The 20,917-nt window shown below is 38.9% G+C and overlaps 2 protein-coding genes across 2 annotated transcripts in view; one reads left to right on the top strand and one right to left on the bottom strand.

Annotated features, from left to right (window-relative positions):
• On the top strand, positions 1 to 13,589 carry Akap14 (A-kinase anchoring protein 14). Its single transcript, XM_047536758.1, has 6 exons — positions 1 to 100; positions 2,989 to 3,194; positions 3,281 to 3,372; positions 10,355 to 10,534; positions 12,797 to 12,849; positions 13,396 to 13,589. Exons 2-6 carry the CDS (start codon positions 2,999 to 3,001, stop codon positions 13,478 to 13,480), a joined length of 606 nt encoding a protein of 201 aa, XP_047392714.1. The 5' UTR covers positions 1 to 100; positions 2,989 to 2,998; the 3' UTR covers positions 13,481 to 13,589.
• The window catches only part of Nkap (NFKB activating protein), a 16,795-nt gene continuing 9,434 nt past the window's right edge, over positions 13,557 to 20,917 (bottom strand). The window contains exons 6-9 of the mRNA XM_047536757.1: positions 20,799 to 20,908; positions 20,633 to 20,708; positions 19,514 to 19,663; positions 13,557 to 16,937 (exon numbers count right to left, since the gene is read on the bottom strand). Of these exons, the coding sequence (XP_047392713.1) occupies positions 16,763 to 16,937; positions 19,514 to 19,663; positions 20,633 to 20,708; positions 20,799 to 20,908 (511 nt within the window). The 3' untranslated portion in view covers positions 13,557 to 16,762. The remainder of the gene's footprint in view (positions 16,938 to 19,513; positions 19,664 to 20,632; positions 20,709 to 20,798; positions 20,909 to 20,917) is intronic.

Below are 20,917 nucleotides of genomic sequence, written 5' to 3' on the forward strand. Positions count from 1 at the left end.
TTCCGTCTCTGAATCTTGGGGGAAAAGCTGCTGAGAAATTCCTTCTAAGATTTCTCCAGCTACTGCTGCTACTGCTTCAAACAAAGATCTGCTCACTCAGGTATGGGGTTTCTTAAGGGGTGGGAGAGTCCATGAAAAGGACTTGCAATGATTCTCCCTACTCGTCACCTAGACCCTGTACTTGATCACACCCCCATTCCTTCCCACTCATCCTGTTCACCTTGCCTCTTATTAGGAAAGAAAAGAAAAAGAAAAGAACTAGAAGAAGCCAGTGGGAGGGATGGTCAAGAATGATATACAGACGTGTGAGGATAAAAACTGAGCTTCTTCCTGGGTCCTGCTCCCCAATTGCCCCCTTCTGTTGGAGCACATGGCTTCCTGGGGAAGATCTTAAGGTTGTCCTTCCATGTTTAAAGCCCCTGGTTCATTGCTCGGTGTTGGAGATCACAGATTTGGCTTTTAGTCAATCCCTTAAGAGACAATTTGCTGAAAGCTAAGTCACCAAATGACCAATTCTCTGAAGGATCAAGCTGCTCTATGACTAACTCACCAAAGCCTACTCAATTGAAAAATTTACAGAAAAACTTTTGTGTGCTTGTCTTTAGTTACAGAATTGATAGTAAATTGCTTTGGCCAAATGGGCATGGCCCAAGGAACAAGGTAAGCCAGTTCTCCAGTGTTGAGGTCTTTCAGAGCCCCTCAACACCCACCTTTTAGTCTCTTCCTGTTTTGGAATAGGCAGTCTGGAAAGATTCTGTTTCCTCCAGTAAATGATTGTGTCTACCCACCAACTGCAGCAGGAGGGAATAATGAGCTTAACATGCTAATATCAAGGTCTAAATGAACACTGGTCAGTATTATACAGGAATGTTTAAAGGCTGTTCAAATTATTGGTTGATAGCCATGGGAATCAGTTTGCCTTGTATAGTATCCACCACCCCTGATGACCAACAATGATGTCAAGAAAGGCAACAAGGATTTGCCCCCCATGAAGGAGGCTCACAGGAGAATGGGTACATTCTGGATACCAGATGAAAATGTGAGAACAAGGCCCCACCATCCATTCTGATTTCTGGAGAGAGAACAGCAGTATAGTTAACAGCACTGGCAATGAAGCCAGATAGGTTTGGTCTCCTCATTTCCACATGGTAACAAGAGTCCTTCAGTTTATGTCTCAGGGTATCTATAGGAAACAGTTGGCATACTAAAATTAGAATGGGTAAGGTGGATGTATACACAGGTGGCCAGAGTGCAGGGAAACAAGGGAACATTTAGTTTCTCCAGGGCTAGTAACAGTGGGATACAGTGGGAGTTGATGGGAAAGAATGATTACTCTTACCAAACCAAGAGGTTGTGTGAAACACTGGTCCTAAGTGAAGCTGGAGCCTTCTCCAGGAAGTTAGCCACAGGTGACCCTGTAGTGGGAGAGCCATCAGGGGATATATAACTTCCACCTCACCCTCCTTCCCTCAGCTTGATCTTGTGTGGACCTTTCTGGAAGCCAGTGGGCAATAGAGAGGCCTTTCATGTGTCAGCTTTTCAGGACAGCGAGCAGGGAGAGATGGGAAAGGGGAGTGGATCTGGAATGGCAAATGGGAAGTACTCAGTGGCCAATCTCACAGGCCTATGGTAACGGCTAAATGAAATGTAGCACATCAGTCACCCTCACATTGGAAGTTAGTATTTATAGAAAAATAAATTGCTCAATTTGGAGAAGGACATGTACTGTCATGCAGAACTTCAGTGCAAGAAGTTGCCTGCAAGGAATTTCTAAGTGTGTTGGAAATAAGTGATTTTCCAGAAGTGAAGAGACTTAAGCAGTGGCACAGAAAGAAAGAGAATCCAAGACTTGAGGAAAAAGATATCTAAAAGACTAAAAATGTGCCAAGATGCTTACCTCTGTGACAGATGAACGTCCATAACCCTGATAACTCCAATGTTCATGTTTTCAATAGATGTTGATGGCATTTGGAAAAATTTGGCTATCATTTATGATAAAAATGTTTATAGAATAGGAGCAGACAAACTTTTCCTTGATGTGATAAATTTCAAATCCTATATAAGTGTCATCCTTAATGGTATAACACCAGAAAACATGCCCACTGAATTCAGAAACAAAAGAAGGTGGCTCATTATCTCCATTTCCATTTAACCTTTTTTTCTGTGTCAAAACTAATACACATAAAAATTTTTTTCAGGAAAAGATATAATAAAAGTGATAATTGCTTGGAGATGGTATAATTATATACCTGGAAAGTCCAAGAGAAAAAAACCAGAAACACCAACCCCTCTTCTGCCGCCTTGCCTTTTAATTGACTACTGTTTTTGTGTGTGTGGTGCTGGGGATGGAACCCAGGGCCTTGCACAAGCTAGGTAGTACTCTACCACTGAGCTATACCCCCAGCTCCTTAATTCATTACCTTGAAAGAGTCTGTGTCCACAGTTGCTCAGAGCAGGGATTGAGGTTCTTTTAAAGACCCAAGAAATTATTATTTGGACTTCTAGAACTCCAAAGAACTTAAGAATCATTTTACTTTTTTTTTTCAGTACTGGGGATTAAAAAATTGAACCAAGGGTAGTTTACCACTGAGCTACATTCCCAGTCCTTTTCATTTTAGTTTTTTAAATTTCGAGACAGGGTCTCACTAAGTTGCTGAGGCTGGCCTCGAACTTGCAATTCTCCTGCTTCAGTCTCCCAAGTTGCTGGGATTACAGGTGTGTGCCACCTCCCCCAGCTGTACTATTTTTTGATGTACTATCTTCATGGCTTTAAGAATATGGAAATCCTTAGTTTTCAGGAAAATTAGAACCAGGCACAAAGTCAAGAGTGAGGTCTCATTCCTACCCCTAACCCCCAATCTTCTCCCTAGGGGCAACAGCTATTATCTGTGTTGTGATTCTTTAAGAGATAGTCTGTACTTACTTGAGCGCATTCTCATGCAAGTGCACACACACGCAGAGAGTAACTTCCTGAGTTTCTTTATCCAGGTAAAAGAAAATGGATGCAGATGATATACACAAAAGTCGGAAGGTAATGTTTCTGGATAAGGGTCCTAAAACCGAAATGAGCACGATGACAACAATGACTTCTACAACAACGAAGATGGAGGATACACAAGACAACAGGAGTGTGACTGAAGTAGCTCTGACTCTAGTTGAGGATGTCGTCGCTGTTGCTGCTCAGTTTGTGGAAGGCAATAATCCTGTTTGGTTGCCTAAAGAATTGTCTCATGTACTACCACACTACCAGGCAACTAACAAATTCATGTCTTGTTTGCAGAAGCTAGAAACCCCATCAAAAACATCAAGTGGATCACTCATGGTGAATTCACAGTGGAAAAAGGTCGTAAACAAATTGAGAAGTTTATTTCGGTAAGTTAGTTAACCTTTCCAGTTTGGTTCATGATGGTGAGGAACAATAAAAGGCTCTTGTTTGATCAAAAGTCTGCGGTCCAGAAACTAGGTAATGACATCAAAGGTGACTAGATTAAGTAAGCATTGTCTCCACCTGAGTTCCAAAGTCCAGGTGGGTTAGTTTTTGAAGGTGAAAAGCCCAATCATATTCAATCATATTGCCCTGTGTTTGTATCATCCTAACCTGACATTACCTTAGGGGGGATAAAAACCAAACTAGTATTTTCCATTAAGCAGATTGTTCCTGCTGTTGCATTCAGTGGGGTCTTAGTGGTCCCCCACTTTACTATGCTCATACTAACAGAGTGAATGTGAGTAGATCAAGTGTGTTTTTCTATGTGTGGAGCTGGGGATCCTACACAGGGCTTCACTCATGCAAACACACATTCCACCACTGAGCTACATCCACATCCCCAGGATCAAGTGTCTTTTTGAAATAGCTTTGGAATGTATTGCCCAGATGGTAAGACGTACATGCCCATCAGTTCCCTCTCCCCACTTGTGTCCAGCTCTGATCCCTTTGTATGTCTTTTCCTGGCAGATCGGGGGAGAAGACCTTGGGTTGCTTTGCTTATCTGGCAGGTACATAAAGAAAAATGGTTTGAAATTTTCTCTTATTGTACTTCCACAGTGGAGAAACCATTTGAAATTGATGGAGGTGAACTCACTTACTCCCAGGACAAGTTTCCAGCTGTGTCGTTCCTCAGCCCATTAGATTGGAGCAGTTTCCTAGGCCCTAGGGAGACTCGGGTGAAGTGGTACCAAGGAAAGGGCAGGAATTTCTGGCTCCATCCCCTTCCTCTGTGCTCCAGTAGCACCCCTTGCTGTTCTCATCATGAGGGGTATCTAGAGCATGGTGAAGAGGAATGGGGTGAAGTATTAGTTACTCTGGGCCTTCCTGCTCTGCAGCATGTCTCCATTTGAGGTTGGGTAAAGACCCCTGTCTGCTGCAGTCAGGTCTCCTAAATCAAACTGGAGTGGGACAGAGAAAGCAGTTGAACTTTCTTTTGGAAACCACACTGGCCATTCTGGTTCAAAGGCAAAGTGAGGTCTGGTGTGGCTCAGTAGTAGAGCGCTTGCCTAGCACGTGTGAGGCACTGGGTTCCATCCTCAGCATCACATTAAAAAATAAAATAAAATTATAAAAAGAGGCAAGGTGAGTCCTGATGATGGTCTACAAGGTGAAAAGTTATCTGAACCCCCTCTCCTTTCCCACCACTTATGACTCTGACTCCACTGGCAACTACCTTCTCCCTTTTCACCTTCCCCACTTCAGTCACACCTGCCTCCTTGCTGTTTCTCCATTTCCAGGTAGGTTCCCACCCTGAGGTCTTTGCATTTGCTGTCTGCTCTGCCTGGAACTCTCTAGATATATTTCCATGGCTCACTGCTTTACCTGTCTTTAGATCTTTGTTAAAATGCCAGCTGTTTAAAAAAAAGAAATATAAAATATTAACACCCCCCTCCCCCACAAAAATGCCATCTGTTCACTGAAGCCTTTCCTGGCCACTTCACTGAGAATTGCAATCTTTTCCCTTTCTCTGATTCATTCCTCCCTCGGCACCCATCTCTACTTAGAGTCTATTCATTTATCCTACCGCCTTTCTTCCATCACCAGATCATATGGCTGAGATAAAGGTTCAGATCATTGTGTACCAACATCAGCTACACAGTGGGTGCTCAATAAATCTGTGTTGAATATATGAGTGGATTTATTATCTCATTACCACTATTTCTGCATAGATGAAAAGTCAGGGGCCAAAACATTTGTCTCATCTACTTTGAGGGATGTTGTGAGGCTAGAGACAATTAGAAAGGAGATAACTAAAAAGCTAAAAGCTCCATGTAACTAATGACATAAAATAACCCTGTTCCCAGCCCCGCTAATGCAGTGAGCCTGAGAAGTGAGGTCTACTATCTAGGTGACAGGTATTTCTTTTTCTTCTTCTTCTTCTTTTTTTTTTTGTGTGTGTGTACTGGGGATTGAACCCAAGGGTGCTTAACCACTGAGCCACTCCCCCACCCTTTTTATTTTTTATTTCAAGACAGGGTCTTGCTAAGTTCCTTAGGGTGTCATTAAGTTGCTGAGGCTGGCTTTGAACTTGGAATCCTTTTGCGTTAGCCTCCCAAGTCACTGGGATTACAGGCATGTACCATATCATCTGGAAATGCCAGGCATTTCTTTTTAAAAAAAATTTTAAAACATTTGTTCTTTTTAGTTATACATGATAGTAGAGTGTATTTTGACATATCATACAAACATGGAGTATAACTTCCCATTCTTGTGGTTGTACATGATGTGGAGTCACACTGGTCATTTTCTCATATATGAACGTAGGAAAGTTATTTCTGATTCATTCTACCATCTTTCCCATTCCAGTCCCCCCTCCCTTCCCCAACTCCCCCCCCAACCTACCGTGAGTCAGCATCTGCATATCAGAGAGAACATTGGGTCTCTGGTTTTTTGGGATTGGCTTATCTCACTTAGCATAACAGTCTCCAGTTCCATCCATTTACCAAGTGCAAGGCATTTTCTGATGGAGAATTTTCTTAAACTTATCGTCAGTTTCTGAGAGTCTACCACACAACAGGGGATGGTCAATTAGGTGATGATCATTTGCTGAGCATTGCTATGTGCCAAGCACTTGAAGCACTTCACCATGTGTTATCTCTTTTAGTTCTCACAACAAACCTGTACATAGGTACATCAATGTACCATTTCACAAATGAGGAAAATGTGAGGTATCCACAGTCCTTTCCATTTTTATTTTGAGACAGGATTCTTGCTAAATTACTGAAGCTGACCTCAAACTTGTACTCCTCCTGCCTCAGCCTCCTGAGACACTGGGGTTATGGGCCTGTGCCATCTCATTTCCTGGTTTTCTGACATATTCTTTTGTTGTTTGCTTGTTTATTTTTGTGGTGGCGGGGATCAAACCCAGGGCCTTGTACACGCTATGTAAGTGTACTACCACTAAACTACACCCACAGCCCCCATCTCATAGATTCTACCATAATAAGAAAATTATTTTTTGATGATAAAATAATAGTTTTATTATCAATGAAAATCCTTAAAATGCAAATTCAAAAGATTTCAAGATATTGCAATGTGAATAAGAATGATTAGACCTGGTATCAGAAGGCTTGTGCATTTGTGGGGCTGGAATAGGTATATATTGCCAGTGGGTACAATGATTAGTTAATTCTGTTCAGAAACACAATCTGGCAACAAGAATATACAAGTGTGTGTGTGTGTGTGTATGTGTTTTGAGACAGGATCTACATTGCTCAGGCTGGTCTTAAATTTGTGATTCACCTGACTCAGAATCCCAAGTAGCTGGGATTATAGGCATGTGCTACCACACCCAGCTTTACAAGTGGGGTTCTTTTTTTTTTTTTTTTTTTGCAGTGCTGGGGATTGAACCCAGGGCCTTGTGCTTGCAAGGCAAGCACTCTACCAACTGAGCTATATCCTCAGCCCCTTCAAATGGGCTTTTTATAAGAAAAAAAGTAGAAAATTCCCATCATCTAGTACAGTTATTTTTATAATAAAAATAAGATATTATTTTAAAAATCCAGTGAACAAAAAGATACAAAGTAGAAAATGAAAGCTCCCCCTCCACTGCCAGTATGCACAGTTCTATTTTCCCAAAAGTCACTTACCATAGATAACAGTTTTGTGCATGTACTTCCAGGTGCCTATTGATTTTGAGGGTCCAATACTACGTTAATGACTAAGTAAGTTATCCATGGTAGAGTGGCACAGTGACATACTGTTTCCTGGAAGCAAGTATATGAAGTGGTATTATGTAAGATTACAAAACATGAGGATGACACACACATTCACTGGAGGTACATAAAAATCAGGGGCCTGCACAATGATAAAAATGGGAAGAGACGGACCTAATGGGAATAGTTGAATTTAATGTCCATCTAAGGCTGCCTTAGTTCAAAAAAGGGAAAAAATACACAAAGAGCCAAGCTGAGAGAAAGAACTCTTAAAATTGAAGCATCTGGTGGGATGGAAAAAACATTGAGCTTGGTTGCTCTGATCCCTGGGTACCAATCATTAGAATGTCTTTACTCAAGGTCACAGAATTCTCATCTGCAAAGTGAGGGGTTTTGTTAGATTATCTCTAGGGACCATTCCAGTGCTGTGAAGTCTGTGATCATGTGAAAGATTAAATTTTAGAGCTGAAAACATATATTAAGTAAGGGAAAAGAAGGTATGCTTCATTGGGCTACAAGGTGTTGACTGTTGGGCTTCTTCATTAAAAGGCATAATATATCAGGAGGCTGAGGCCCTAAGCAACTCAGTGAGACCCTGTATTTAAATAAAATACAAAAAAGGGCTGGGATGTGGCTCAGTGGTTAAGTGCACCTGGGTTCAATCCCTGGTACCCCCCAAAAAAAAAAAAGTCGGGGGAGGGGGATGATTTATGGAAGAAGACAGTTTCTGATCTCAAGGAATCTAGATTCCCATGGTCTCTCTGGCCTACTGAAGCAGACCAGCTTACTTTTTACAAAAGAGGGCCTGAAATCTTTTTGCCATCTCCTCCCCCACACTCCCTTCCCACATCACTGGGATTGTTAGACATCCTGCCTCCTGCTTTCTGTGAACTTTCATTTTAATTAAGACTGTTCTTTGATTCAGAAGCTTCCTGTACCTCAGTAGCCCAAGGAAATTCAGTTGAAGTTTTTTTTCCTTTTTTTTCATGGTACTGGGGATGAACAGGGCTTCCTGCATGCTAGGCAAATACTCTACCACTGAGCTACATCCCCAGCCTGAATTTTGGACTATCTATTATATTCAGGACCTGTGCAAAGAATCAGGGCTTCATTATGATTTCTATACACTATTCCCCGCTATGTACACTATAGTTTTTTTAAATGGCATCCCACCACATTGCCCAGGCTGGCCTTGAACTCCTAGACTCAAGCAATCCTCCTGCCTCATCCTCCAGTCCTGGCTGCACTCTTCCTTTTGTGGGATCCTTCCTCCTTTAAACTTTACTTTAAGACAACATCGTTATAAAGGTGACATTGGCCTTAAGAGTACATTTTTTTCTTCTAATTTTATTGATTTATTTTTTGGGGGGTACTGGGGATTGAATCTGGGGTACTTAACCATTAAGCCATATCCTCAACCCTTTTTTAAAATTTTGAGACAAGGTTTAAGTTGCTTAGGGTCTAGCTAAGTTGCTGAGGTTGGTCTTGAACTTGTGATCTTCCTGCTTCAGCCTCCCAAGTTGCTGGGATTACAGGCATCACCACTGTTCCCAGCTCTTCTGCTTTTAAAAGAAAAAAGTTTTGTGGGCTTTCAATGTATTGTGGGTCCAAGGTTCTATGCCCATTATATAATTTGGTCCTGCCAGGAATGTTTTAATATGGATACTACAGTGAACACTACTCCTCATCACTGGAGTACAGAGGGGACTGTCAAGTGCAATAAGAGAGGCAGAAAACAGATCCTATGAGTGTTCAGAGGCAAATGGTGTAGAATCACATCAGAACAAAAGAGGGATCAAGGAAGATTTGGAGGTGGCAGTGTTAGAACAAAGTGCTGTCCCAAGTTAACATGAGAAGGAAAGGCTTCCCAAGAAGTGCTAATGGCCTGGTCAAAAGCACAGTGCAAACTGGATGTGGTGGCATACTTGCAGTCCCAGCTAGTCTGGAGGCCAAGGCGGAGGATTGCTTGAGTTCCTGAGTTCAAGGCCAGCCCAGGCAACCTAGTGGGGGACCATATATATATATACACATATATATGTATATATACATATATACACACATATATATAAAATATGGGGGAATAGTGATTAGTTCTAGTTTGATAGAGAATATGAGCTTTTGTCAGGAAATGTGTGACATGAGTATAGAAAGTCATATCATTAGATCCAGACTGTGGGAAATCTTAGATGAAATGGTGAAACATTTTCACTTTCTTTGGCAAGCAATGGGGAGCTAATGCAGGTTTTGGAGCTGAGCTGATACAATCGAAGCTGTGCTTAAGGCAATTAATTCTGGCTTCAGTGTAGGTGGTTGTCTGGAGAAGTGAGGTTGAGGGCAATGGAGTCTAGCTAGGAGCTTGTTGCCTGGACCTGGGTGAACAACAATGAGAGCTGAAGTGGAAGACTGGCAGAGGGACTGGAGAAGAGTCAATAGATGTAGGACATATTTGAGGTAGAATAGACAAGACTAAAGGTAAACAAAACACATATTAATTAAGGAAGGACTGAAAGACTGAACAAATGCCGAGACTTTTGATAATACAGTTAACCTTAGTTGTGCATTCTCATCTCAACTCCAAGAACAGGTCCAGACAAAGCAGATATTCTAAGATCTTCTCTTTATTGATTTCACTAGTGCTTTGGAAGGGAGAAGTTTTTCCTATGGTGCAAAAAGCATCATCCCTTTCTGAGGGATGTGGATTATCCTATTGCATGACTTCTTCTTCTGCTCTTATTTTATAAACCACTTCTGACTGTGATTAAGGGTTCAATTTTCACAAATGATTGAAACCAGCCTCATTCCTTTCTAGTCACACCTGTAGGTCTCCTGGGATGGGGTGAGCAGAACACGTTTAAATCACTATAATTATTTTCCAATTAACCACAATTCTACGTACATACCCAAGTAAGGGTGTGGAGCAGCCTGTGTCTGGTGTTTATGTATATGTACACTTGGGAGGGTGTGCCCCTCCAGTCCAAAGCCCAATCTCAAGTGATATTTGCATTTTTTTGTTTCACTTCAGCTTCACCTTTTTCTCTCCTCCACTGTGGAGATAACTAGGAGTTGACTCTAGTTTGACACCCAGTAAAAAAGGTCAGGACTTCAGAACAGGGCTGTAACCCTGACTGTTATGCACTGCTTTTATCAAAAGCACTTGAGTAGAAGTTTGTCTTTCTTTCTCTATGAGCTTTTTCTTTTTTCTATGAAATAGACTTGGGAGTACCAAAGCCGCTGGGTGCACTACACAGAATTTATAAAGAAGGAAGAGTTAAACCACAGCATTCGCTATATCTACTGTGTGCGCTGGAGCATCCCAACAGCTCAGGTACCCATACCACGAGTCAGTGCGGCTGCCTACTTCACCATCAAGATCACCAAAACCAAACCTCCGGTAAGCTCTTTTGTGCTCTGTTCCCTTCAGTGAAGCTTCAAGGAGAATGGAGACTTCTCTAGTCAAGTTTATCAATGACGCCCTCTTTGCAAAATTTAGTTATCACATTTCTGTCCTCATCTTCCTCGGCCCATCTGCAGCACTTGCCCTCTCTGATTACTCCCTCCTCCATGAAAGTTCCCACTTGGCTTCTAGAAGAATACACTCATCTGGTTTTTATCCTGCCTCACTGATGATCCATTCTACATTGGTCTCCATTTCTATCTCTGCCTCATACCAATTTCTGCATGTGACAGTGTTCCAAAACTCAAGCCTGGGATCCCTTTTCTATACTTGCTTCCATAGTTATCTCGTTCAGTCTTGAAATGTCACTGAGTGCTTATGGTTCCCAAATTTACGCCTTAAGTTCAGAGCTCTCCCACTTGGAGGTGTAATAAACATTTCACTTATTGTGTCTAAAATTAAACTTTCAATTTTCCCTTTCAAATCTGAGCTACATGCAGTCTTCCCTGTCTCAGCTGATAGCCAAATTCTTGGTATCATCCTTGATTCTTTCTTTTCTCTCACACCCCTCATTCAATCCATTAAGAAACCCAGCTGGCTCTACCTTCAAAAATATACCCAATGCCCCACAATTTCATACCAGTCCATTTCAAGACACCATCCTCTTGCACCAAGATGATTTCAACAGCCTCCAAACCAGTCTCTCTGCTTCTGCCCTTGCTCTCATTATGTCTCTTTTCTATATAGCAACCAGTCAGTGAACCTTGTAAAATGAATTTCTGTCACTCCTCTGTTTAAAACTTTCCAAAAGTGCTTTTTCAACTTTAAGATATTTAATATTTAATATTACTTGGTAATATGGGGATTCTGGTTCAGCAGGTCTGGGGCAGGACTTGGGATTCTGTGTGACTAACAAGTCTCCAGGCAATGCTGATGCTGCAGGTCAGAGACACATTTGCGTATCAAGTGGCTATAAGGCCTCGTGTGATCTGGTCCCATGTTTTATCTGCTTTCCTATTACCCCTTCACCTAACTTACTCTGTGCTGTCACGCTGATCTTGCTACTTCTCCAATAAACCAGGTATAGTCCTGCCTCAGGGCCTCGGCACTTGCTGTGCCATTTGACTAGAACACTCCCCCCCAGGTGCATGCATTGTCTACCCAATCACCTACTCTCCTCACTTTCTATCCCATTCCCCCATGCTTTTTCTTCATAACACTTTATTACCTCAAATATTCTGTATCATCAATTATTTTGTTCTTGTCTGTTCCACCAGAATGTAAGTTCCACAAAGACAGGGATCTTTATCTTGCTGAAAAACAAGGCCTGGTAAAAAACCTGGAAGGAATGACTTCTTGTAGCCACTAGGTAGACCATAAATAAAAAATACGTTGACTTGAGAATTGGTGTGAAAATAACATCCATGATCATAGGGGAAAAGGCCTCAGAAGAGTAGAGCTGTTACCAAGCATAATGCCTGGAACATAACAGACACGAAAAATGTCATTTTTCCTTTGCTTTCCCACCCTTTCTCCAAAGTTGTTTGAGCTCTGATCTGACTTTAAGGCTTTATATATGGATCATATCGTCAGTGCGCCAACTATGTCCCCTATTCATTCTATCTCCGAACACATGTATCTATTCAGAATTTGGAAGTTGGAGTAATCTAAACAGGTACAATAGATGGAGAGTTCACTTCTGGTCATATATCCCTCCATCAGTTGTCTTGTTGACTGTCAAGGTCAGAGATTGTGAAGTAAGGCTAGTGGAGGTGATCAAGACCATGCTGGAGACAATATATAGACAGGTCTTGGGAAGAAGGCTCTTGCTCAATATTCCAAGCATCATTTTGGAGGTGAGAGTGGGAGGGGAACATTAAGACATTATAACTTATATTTTATGTTTTCAAACCTTGTTCATTTATATTATTTCCTTTGATGTAATTCTTCAGAGGCAGAAATTGTCAGATGAGTAAACTGAAGCATGTATAGAAGGTAAATGAACTCCTCAGGCTCCTATTAATGAACACACAATCCTCTGACAACCTGTCTCCAATTTTGTGGCAATTCTTAAGATACTTGTTGCCAAGAAGATCTTTTTCAGATAGGTTTGAAGTGACAAAGAACTACCACTTATAGGCTCCCAATTTAGGAAGATGAATCCTGGAAATTCAAGAGTACATATCCAGAGAAGTGTAGGGAGGGAATTAAGAGTTGGTATGTTTGGTCTAGGCTGACAGTTGTCCTTCTTTCTCTTAGGATACACCCATTGATGTCTCTTATATCTTTGAGGGCCATTCATTAGTTCTAAGGTAATGAATATTTGGAGACTTATTTTAAAAGGGTGGGGGAAAGGACATTATACCCTAGGAATCCAGCAGGCCCATAGCCAGATAATTCATGTAATAGTCATTTATCTTCTTTGGATCTACCCTTAGAATGGACTGAAACTAGAATACTGCCATTGGTCTAGAACATTTTTTTCTTAGTGTCAGTTTTTTTAGTAATTAGAAACTTGAGGATTATTTGCTGGAATAGGGTGGGTGAAAAGTAGATCATGTCTATTGTTTCTATAAGAAATTTCAAAATTACATGGAATTAACTCATGTATTAACAATTCCCTTTATCTGTATGGTAGCTCTCTTAAACATCTTTACATGTAAGTTCATTAATCCTTTTGTTGACTGGGCCCCACAATAGTAAATAGAGAGAACCCTGGCCACCCTCTCTCATTGCTCTCTCCCTGCCAAAAAAGTAGCTTCTTGCTCACTAGGAATATAACAGTAAAGAGGGAATCCCTGGTTCAATGTTTTTTTTAATTTTAAAAACTTGTGGTGTTTGTTTTTCTTCCTCTGTAGACCAGGAATGGCTCGCTTTCGAGAAAAATGGCCGAGGGACATTATTGAGGCCAAAAATATTTTAATGGAGTCAATCACCTTCTAATTCAATTGTCTGATTCTTACAGAATGTTTTAGGATTGTTTTTCTAATCCAAATATATTAAAATACAACACAGCACATCGAACCACAGAATATTTATTGAATAATAAACTTGTGGCACACAATCCAGCTGTAATTTTTTTGCATTCATTTTCCATTCAACTTCCATCACATTAGCAGAGTAACCAGTATGTTTTCTGTTTTCTAAAAGATTTTACTATCTCTCTGTGCATCCTTTAGATTCTTGCAAGTACAGAGCCGAATTCGGAGGTGCTAAAATTCACCTCTCAGATCAAACTAAGATTAATACTTGGTTTATTGTTTCCCCTCTGCACTTAAGCCTCCAGCCCAGACATACCTTTTATGAGCACAATTAGGGGACCAAAAAAATATGGCAAAAGTTTGACAGCTTACCGTATAACCAGTATGAAGGGTTCCCTTCCTCACAGGCCCATTCATTTACAGTGAGTTAAATCTCACTGCTATACAATACATTTTGAAACTCTGCCATCTGGCATGATGTCTTCCTCAACATACCATTTCACTTGTGATGGCAGCTGGGTGGCTTGAGGATGGGGTGGGGAAAAAGACACAGGGACAGATTCAGTGACTACCCTCACTTATTTCTGTTCTTCCTATCGTCACACCAGATCATCACTTGTTTCTTTTTCCTGTGGGGCTACCTTGTCTGTTTGAGAAATTTTAAAACATCAAAGACAAAATTACATTATACTCTGAGTGACTACTTACAAGTACATTAGAATACATATTTACAAATACGAACACTGGAAACACAGAATACAAATGAGAATTGAAGTGGTAGAACTGTAATTTTTCTTCCTTCATTCTTACTATCATATCTGTACAATAAATTAAAAAGGAAGGATAATCCTATCAGAGCAATAGGTATGAGGTGAGAAACTAGATAAGTCTTCTCCAAGAACAAAATATATATATATACACACTTAAAATACACTAGCTTTACTCTTTGACTTATGGCTCAAGTGACTAAAAACAGTTTGAAGCATTAACTATAATAAGCTGACAATGAAATACTTTTAGCCCTTTTATTCTTCCCTTTTCTTCCCCAAAGAATATGCTACTGAAACTATTCTTTGGCAGATCTTTCCTCAACAAACCCTGATGAAAGGAATGGTAAGGTTCTGAAATAAATATCTTTTCTTTCATTAATTCAACAAACAGTTGTTGAACATCTGCTCTCTGGAGGACACAGAAGAATCAAATAAAAATTCATGGGGACTGGGGAGATAGCTCAGATGGTAGAGTGCTTGCCTTGTAAGCACAAGGCCCTGGGTTTGATCCCCAGCACCCCAAAAAAAAATTCATAATATTCATATATCACAAAATTGCTACAATTAAAACTGTCTTGCCTCCTAAAAATAAACAAATATACTGAGTTTCTAGGAACCAGTAACAAAAAATAATGTCCTTAGAGAATAAAAGTTTTAAGGGGAAATTATAAACTTTAGGTTTTATTATATAAAGAAGTAGATGGATTAAGATGAGTTTGGGACTTAGATTTTTTTTTCTTTTGTAATACTGGGACTGGACACAGGGTTGCTTTCCTACTGAGCTACCCAGTCCTTTTTATTTTTTATTTTGAGAAAGGGTCTTGCTAAATTGCTGAGGCTGACCTTGAACTTGTGATCCTCCTGCCTCCGTCTCCACAGTTGCTGGGATTACAGGCATGTGCCACCATGCCCAGCTCTAGTTTCCTTTTAACTTTAGGAAACTACAGATTTATTAGGCTCAGCGATATGGATAAATGCAAATCCCTTCAAGTTCAGGGGTCATGAATGTTGTTACACGCTGACAGTTATTTAGTTCAGTAGTTATGGGTTAAAAGTAGACATTTTCCTAGAACATACAGAAAAACCTGTGTTCTACACTATGAAATACAACTGCTTTACTTAAAAATTCCCTAAAGAAAAACCATTTTAAACTATTATAAGGAGAGAGGGCATTTAAAAGTAACACAGTCAAGATTTCTCCATCACCCAGTAATCTAAATTTATCCTATGTATATAATAACATAGACCAAACAATTTCCAACCTTAACAATAACAGTCAAAATTTCCACTGCCCTCTCCCCTTTTACACTTGTGACCTAACTAAAATTGAACAAAATAAGGGAAGGAAAAAGGTTATGATCACATAGTCCTACAATTTTCACTTTTCAAAAAGAAGTGATAAAATGAGAGGCTTTTATACAAAGTTAAGGATTAAACTGAATGGTAGATATAAAAACAAACTGAAAGATTTAATAATGCTTAAAATGAAATCTGCCTATTACATAAAGGACAAGGTTAAAAAAGTTTAATATCATTTTGGCTATATCTGTATGAAACAACTAAGTTAAAATACTAATTCATTATATTTTTCCCATCAGTACTCTTGATCATAGTTGACACTCACTCTTTTTAGATGTTATCTTATCATTAAAATTACAACTTAGATAGAAATACTGTATTTATATTGGCACAGCAATAAATTTCCCAAGACTTTATATTTGAAAGAACTTTTTGTTTCTTGCAGTGCTGAAGTTCATATTCAGGGCCTTGCACATGCCAAGCACCTGCTGCTCTACCACTGAGCTACACCCCCAGCCCCTGAAATAACTATTTTTAAGTAACTTATTAGGAATTAAAAACACCTAATGTTCACATTTTCAATTAAACAAATCAGTGGGTTAGTATGCATTTTGGTTTGTTGGTTTTAGAGTGGAGGTAGGGACTTAAACCAAAATTACATTATTTCCTGGGCTGACTGTATACTGTATTATACAAGTCAGTTTTCAAATTCCAGATTTGCTTTAAGCAAAGCCTGCATTTTGTTAAAAAACAGCCTCCTATATAGCTTCTATCAAGTCCATTTATAACACATTCAACACAGAGGAATGATCATTTCCCACAAGGACAGTGGAGTTGGGGAGAGCATCATGTAGAGCAATAGTAGCACCGAACCATGGCAATGTGATTAAGATTTCTCATCTCACTGACACTTCTCTCCATGCCACCTCCCCTAATACAGTAGGAGTTCATTCATATTTTGGATTTTTAAACCAGAAAGTTGTAGTCAATCCAAAAGAACTTACTAAAGATATATTAATACAGCAGCTTTTTATTGAGGGACTGAAAGAGTTAAATAGAAGGCACCATAGCACTGTAAAGCTTTTTCAGAGCATAATAATCTTTTTATGTATATGTGTGGAACCCAGGTTTTCTTTTTTGTTATTAAAAATGTCTGCTGAACAATCAGAAAATCCTTATTTGTCATCCTTTCCTTTGGTCTTTCTGTATACCATCTCTCGAAAACTGGCCAGAATCTTGTTCTCTCTCTTTCGTCTCTCTTCTTGGTTAAAGGATGCAAGGGCTCTCTTCTCATCAGCACTGTAGATCTGGTTCTCTTTCCGCAGTCGCACAGCCTCCATCCGGCGATGCCTGGAGATAATTTTATTTTTGGCTTAATTTCTCAGTAATTCTTCTCACAGAATATCCTTGTTAATCTTTTCTTAATAACAGTAAATGTTTTTTTTTTTTTTTGTACCAGGGGTGGAACCCGGGGGCACTTAACTACTGAACCACATCCCTCACCTTTACATATATATATATATATATATATTTTTTTTTTTTTTTTTTTTTTTTTTTTTTTTTAATTTTGAGACAGGGTCCTGCTAAGTTGCTGAGGCTGGCTTTGAATTCGTGATCCTCCTGCCTCAGTCTCCCAAGCTGCTGGGATTAGAGGCATGCATCATTGTACCCAGTTCCACTAGCAGTATTTAAGAGATCCTACAGATCCAAATTCTTTAAAATAGTATTGTTAGAACTTTGAACTTTTGTCCATCAAATGGGTGGAAAATGGTATTTTACTAAGTTCTCAATTTCTATTCCCAATGATAAGAATATCTTTTTATGTGTATATCAGGCATATGTATTACTTCTTCTGACAATGCCTGTTTGTGTCATTTTCCCATTTTTCTTTTGGGTTGTTTACAGGTGTTCTTTAAATAGTCTCAATACTATCAGTTGTTTGTATTCCAAGATCACATTCCAGTTTGAAACATGTCTTTTTACTTATTTTAATGCATCTTTTCATAAATACAAATTCTTATTTTTAACCTAGGCAAACTTATCAATATGTATTATGGTTAGTGGACTTTTTATTTTTTTAAAAAAACACTTCTTCATCCCAAGGTCCAGAAGATATCTGCTCTTCAAGTCCTTAATCTAATGGTCCTGCCTTTTATATATGGTGATTTAGGGTCGGTCTTTCATCTTTTTCCATATGTATAAGCATTTTTTTCTTTTTCCATTTACTAAATAGTTCCCTCTTTCCCACTGATCTGACATGCCATTATCTTTCATACAAAAAAGTTCCATGCACATACGGTTGTCCTTGGGCTCTGTATTTTATTCCACTGAACAATTCAGTTGTTCTTCTATGCTTTCTAAAGTGCTATAAGTTTCCTATGTTCTCATCTCTGGTAGAGAAAATCTAACCTTCCCTACTCTTCTTCAGAAATGACTTAGCTATTCTTGGCCTTCTCGTTTAACAAATATATTTTAGAACCAGTTTGCTAAGTTTCATGAAAAACTGTTTTGATTGGAATTTTATCAAATCTATAGATCAATTTGGTAAGAACGGACAACTTTCAAATATTTCCTCCTATCTATGAACATGGCATCTTACCACCATTTAGGTCTTATTTAATGTCTCTTAACAATGTTTTCCCGGGCTGGGGATATAGCTCAGTTGGTAGAGTGCTTGCCTTGCAAGCACAAGGCCCTGGGTTCAATCCCCAGCACCGCAAAAAAAAAAAAAAAAACAATGTTTTCCCTGTAGAGGTTTTGGACATCTTTTGTTAAGATTTATTCCCCAATCTTTTGTATTCTCTGACACTATTACAAAAGTTGTTTCATTTTTAATTTTATTAATTTTTTTGTAGTTCCTTTTTGGTGGTATATAGAAATGTAACTTGTGTGTAGTAACCTTATATACAACAATTTGTTAAACCCTCCTATTACTTATAATTCATCTGAAGATTCTTTGGAACTTTTTATGTAAACATATCATTCACAAAAAATGACTGGGCTATAACATTCTTTCCAATCCTTATACCTCTGGTTTCTTTTTCCTTGTCTTATGGTGCTAGGTCTCTAAAATGATGTTTCACATGTAGGTCCTCAGAATTCCAAGATTCTGGAGGTGCTTCAGGGGTTCTGCAAATATTTGCTTCCAGTGTCATTTCAAAATAGTTATCTACTTTTTAAATAAGTTAATAAAGCTTTAAAGAATCCAAATTTCAATTTGATTTTAGTACCACTGCCCTATTACCTTACTCTCCTTGTTCTTCCTGGTACTTTGCTTTCTCTTCCCCCATTTTATATTCATTTCACCATGCTGAACCTGACATCTTTCCAAAGCCTTCTCTGCTATTAATTACCAGAAAACTGGGTACACTGACAGTTGGAGGCAAGTTCATAAACCAAGAAACATTTCTTATGTAAATATTTTTCTAACTACCAAAATGCCACATTCCTTGTGGAACTACGATAGATAGCTAAACCTAACTATTATCCAGTGGATAAAATATCTGTATCCAAAAATGAACTAGGGGGCTGGGGCTGTAGCTCAGTGGCAGAGCTCTTACCTGGCACATGTGAGGCACTGGGTTTGATCCTCAGCACCACGTAAAAATAAATAAATGAAATAAAGGTATTGTGTACATCTACAACTAAAAATATTTTTTAAAAGTTTTAAAAAAATGAACTAGGAAAGGACACAGGAAATAGTGATTCTTTAAAGTTAGGGTTATAGTTGAGTTTGAGGCTAAGTTTTATATAAATTTGGAATGTTAGCTAAGTATGTTTATACCAATAAAGCCAATATCAAACCAGTATTTATACTCCAATTTCCATTAGGACAAGTCACATAATTAAAATCAATCACCAAAATATTATTCTGGTAGAAGGAAAAGAACTAATCATGGAAACCGAACTCAATGCCAAGAACATACCTGCTACCACTCATTACATAACCCGAGCATTCAAATGATGCAATTTCTTCACTTGTCAAGCCAATTTCACCTCTTCGTGGGATACGTTTTCCAGCTTTTACATATTCGGCCATAGCTGCACCTTCACCAGGTAAGAGAGCATGGCCATAGCTACAAAGTAAATCAGAATCAGAAACGGTCCATTAAAAACCATCTCAATATAATAAAGTTCTAATCATCTAAAGAGAGCACAAAACATTTTTTTCAGACAACATCAGGAATAACAGTGCTGAACAGTAGTGTGCTTGGAAGCCCAACATGAATTACTTTATTTTAATTAATGAACAATGTACTATGACCTACATTATTAACCCAGAAATGCATAAATACTTTGAACAAAAGAACTGATATTAGTGAGTGTAGATACACAATTTATAATTGTGGGTTAATTTATCTCTACAGGTACTGCCATTTCTGTTTCTTCCATCAGCTCACTCCCTTTTTCTTTCCCTTACAAAAAAACCAAAATAAAGACTATCTTTAAAATTAATATTTTTAGACTTATAACTAATAATAATGCTATTTAGAAAAAGGTGTCTATTATCTTTGATTCAAAGAGACTTTAAAAGCTATTATCCCTTTATCCAGTTCAGCAAATGTTTCTTGCATACCTATTAAACCCAAAGCTTGTAATATAAAAATAATCTCTGTCCTTTTGGTGTTTACATATTAATAAGGCTATAACTGCAATAAATGGTAAAAAACGCCTTCCATATAATAAATAGAATATGCTGTGAGGATTAAAGTGGGGAAGAAATTACAACTACCTGTGGAGGGGAAGTACTGGGAATCAGCATATGCTTCGTCTTTTTGAAAAGGGCTTTGAAGGATAAAGATTTTAACAGGAAGAAATTGGGGATAAGGAAGAAAACAGGGCAGGAAGAAGAATGGAAGGCATGTTGGGGGAAGAAGCTAGCTGAATAAGGCACAAAAGTGGGAAAATGTACTGTAAACAAAGGGAACTTTTAGTAATTCAGCTCAGTTGGAACCTGGGAGTAGAAGGGGATAAGCCTGGCAAGGTAAATTAGGGCCATACTCTTTGGAAGGTACATTAGATATTATAAATACACTGCTACTTACTTCAAAGGTTTATCATCTTGAGAGGCAAGTGTTTTTGGAGCCTCTGGGCCAATTAAATCTGAGGGTTCTTCAGCCTCTGCATGAAAAATGTTCAGAAACACATTCACATTTTGACCAAATGGTTACTTTAATTTGTTTTGAGTTAAAGTCTATCAGAAGAACCTACTTGATCGATCCTTCCAGGGATTCTCTAGAAATTCTTCTTGGGAATCCTTAGAGCTTGAATCACTAGACTCTTTTCTGTTCTTCTTAGACTTTCTTTTCTTATATTTCTTCCTGTAGGGA

This window comes from Sciurus carolinensis, chromosome X, assembly GCF_902686445.1.
Source record: "Sciurus carolinensis chromosome X, mSciCar1.2, whole genome shotgun sequence".
Taxonomy (NCBI): Eukaryota; Metazoa; Chordata; class Mammalia; order Rodentia; family Sciuridae; genus Sciurus; species Sciurus carolinensis.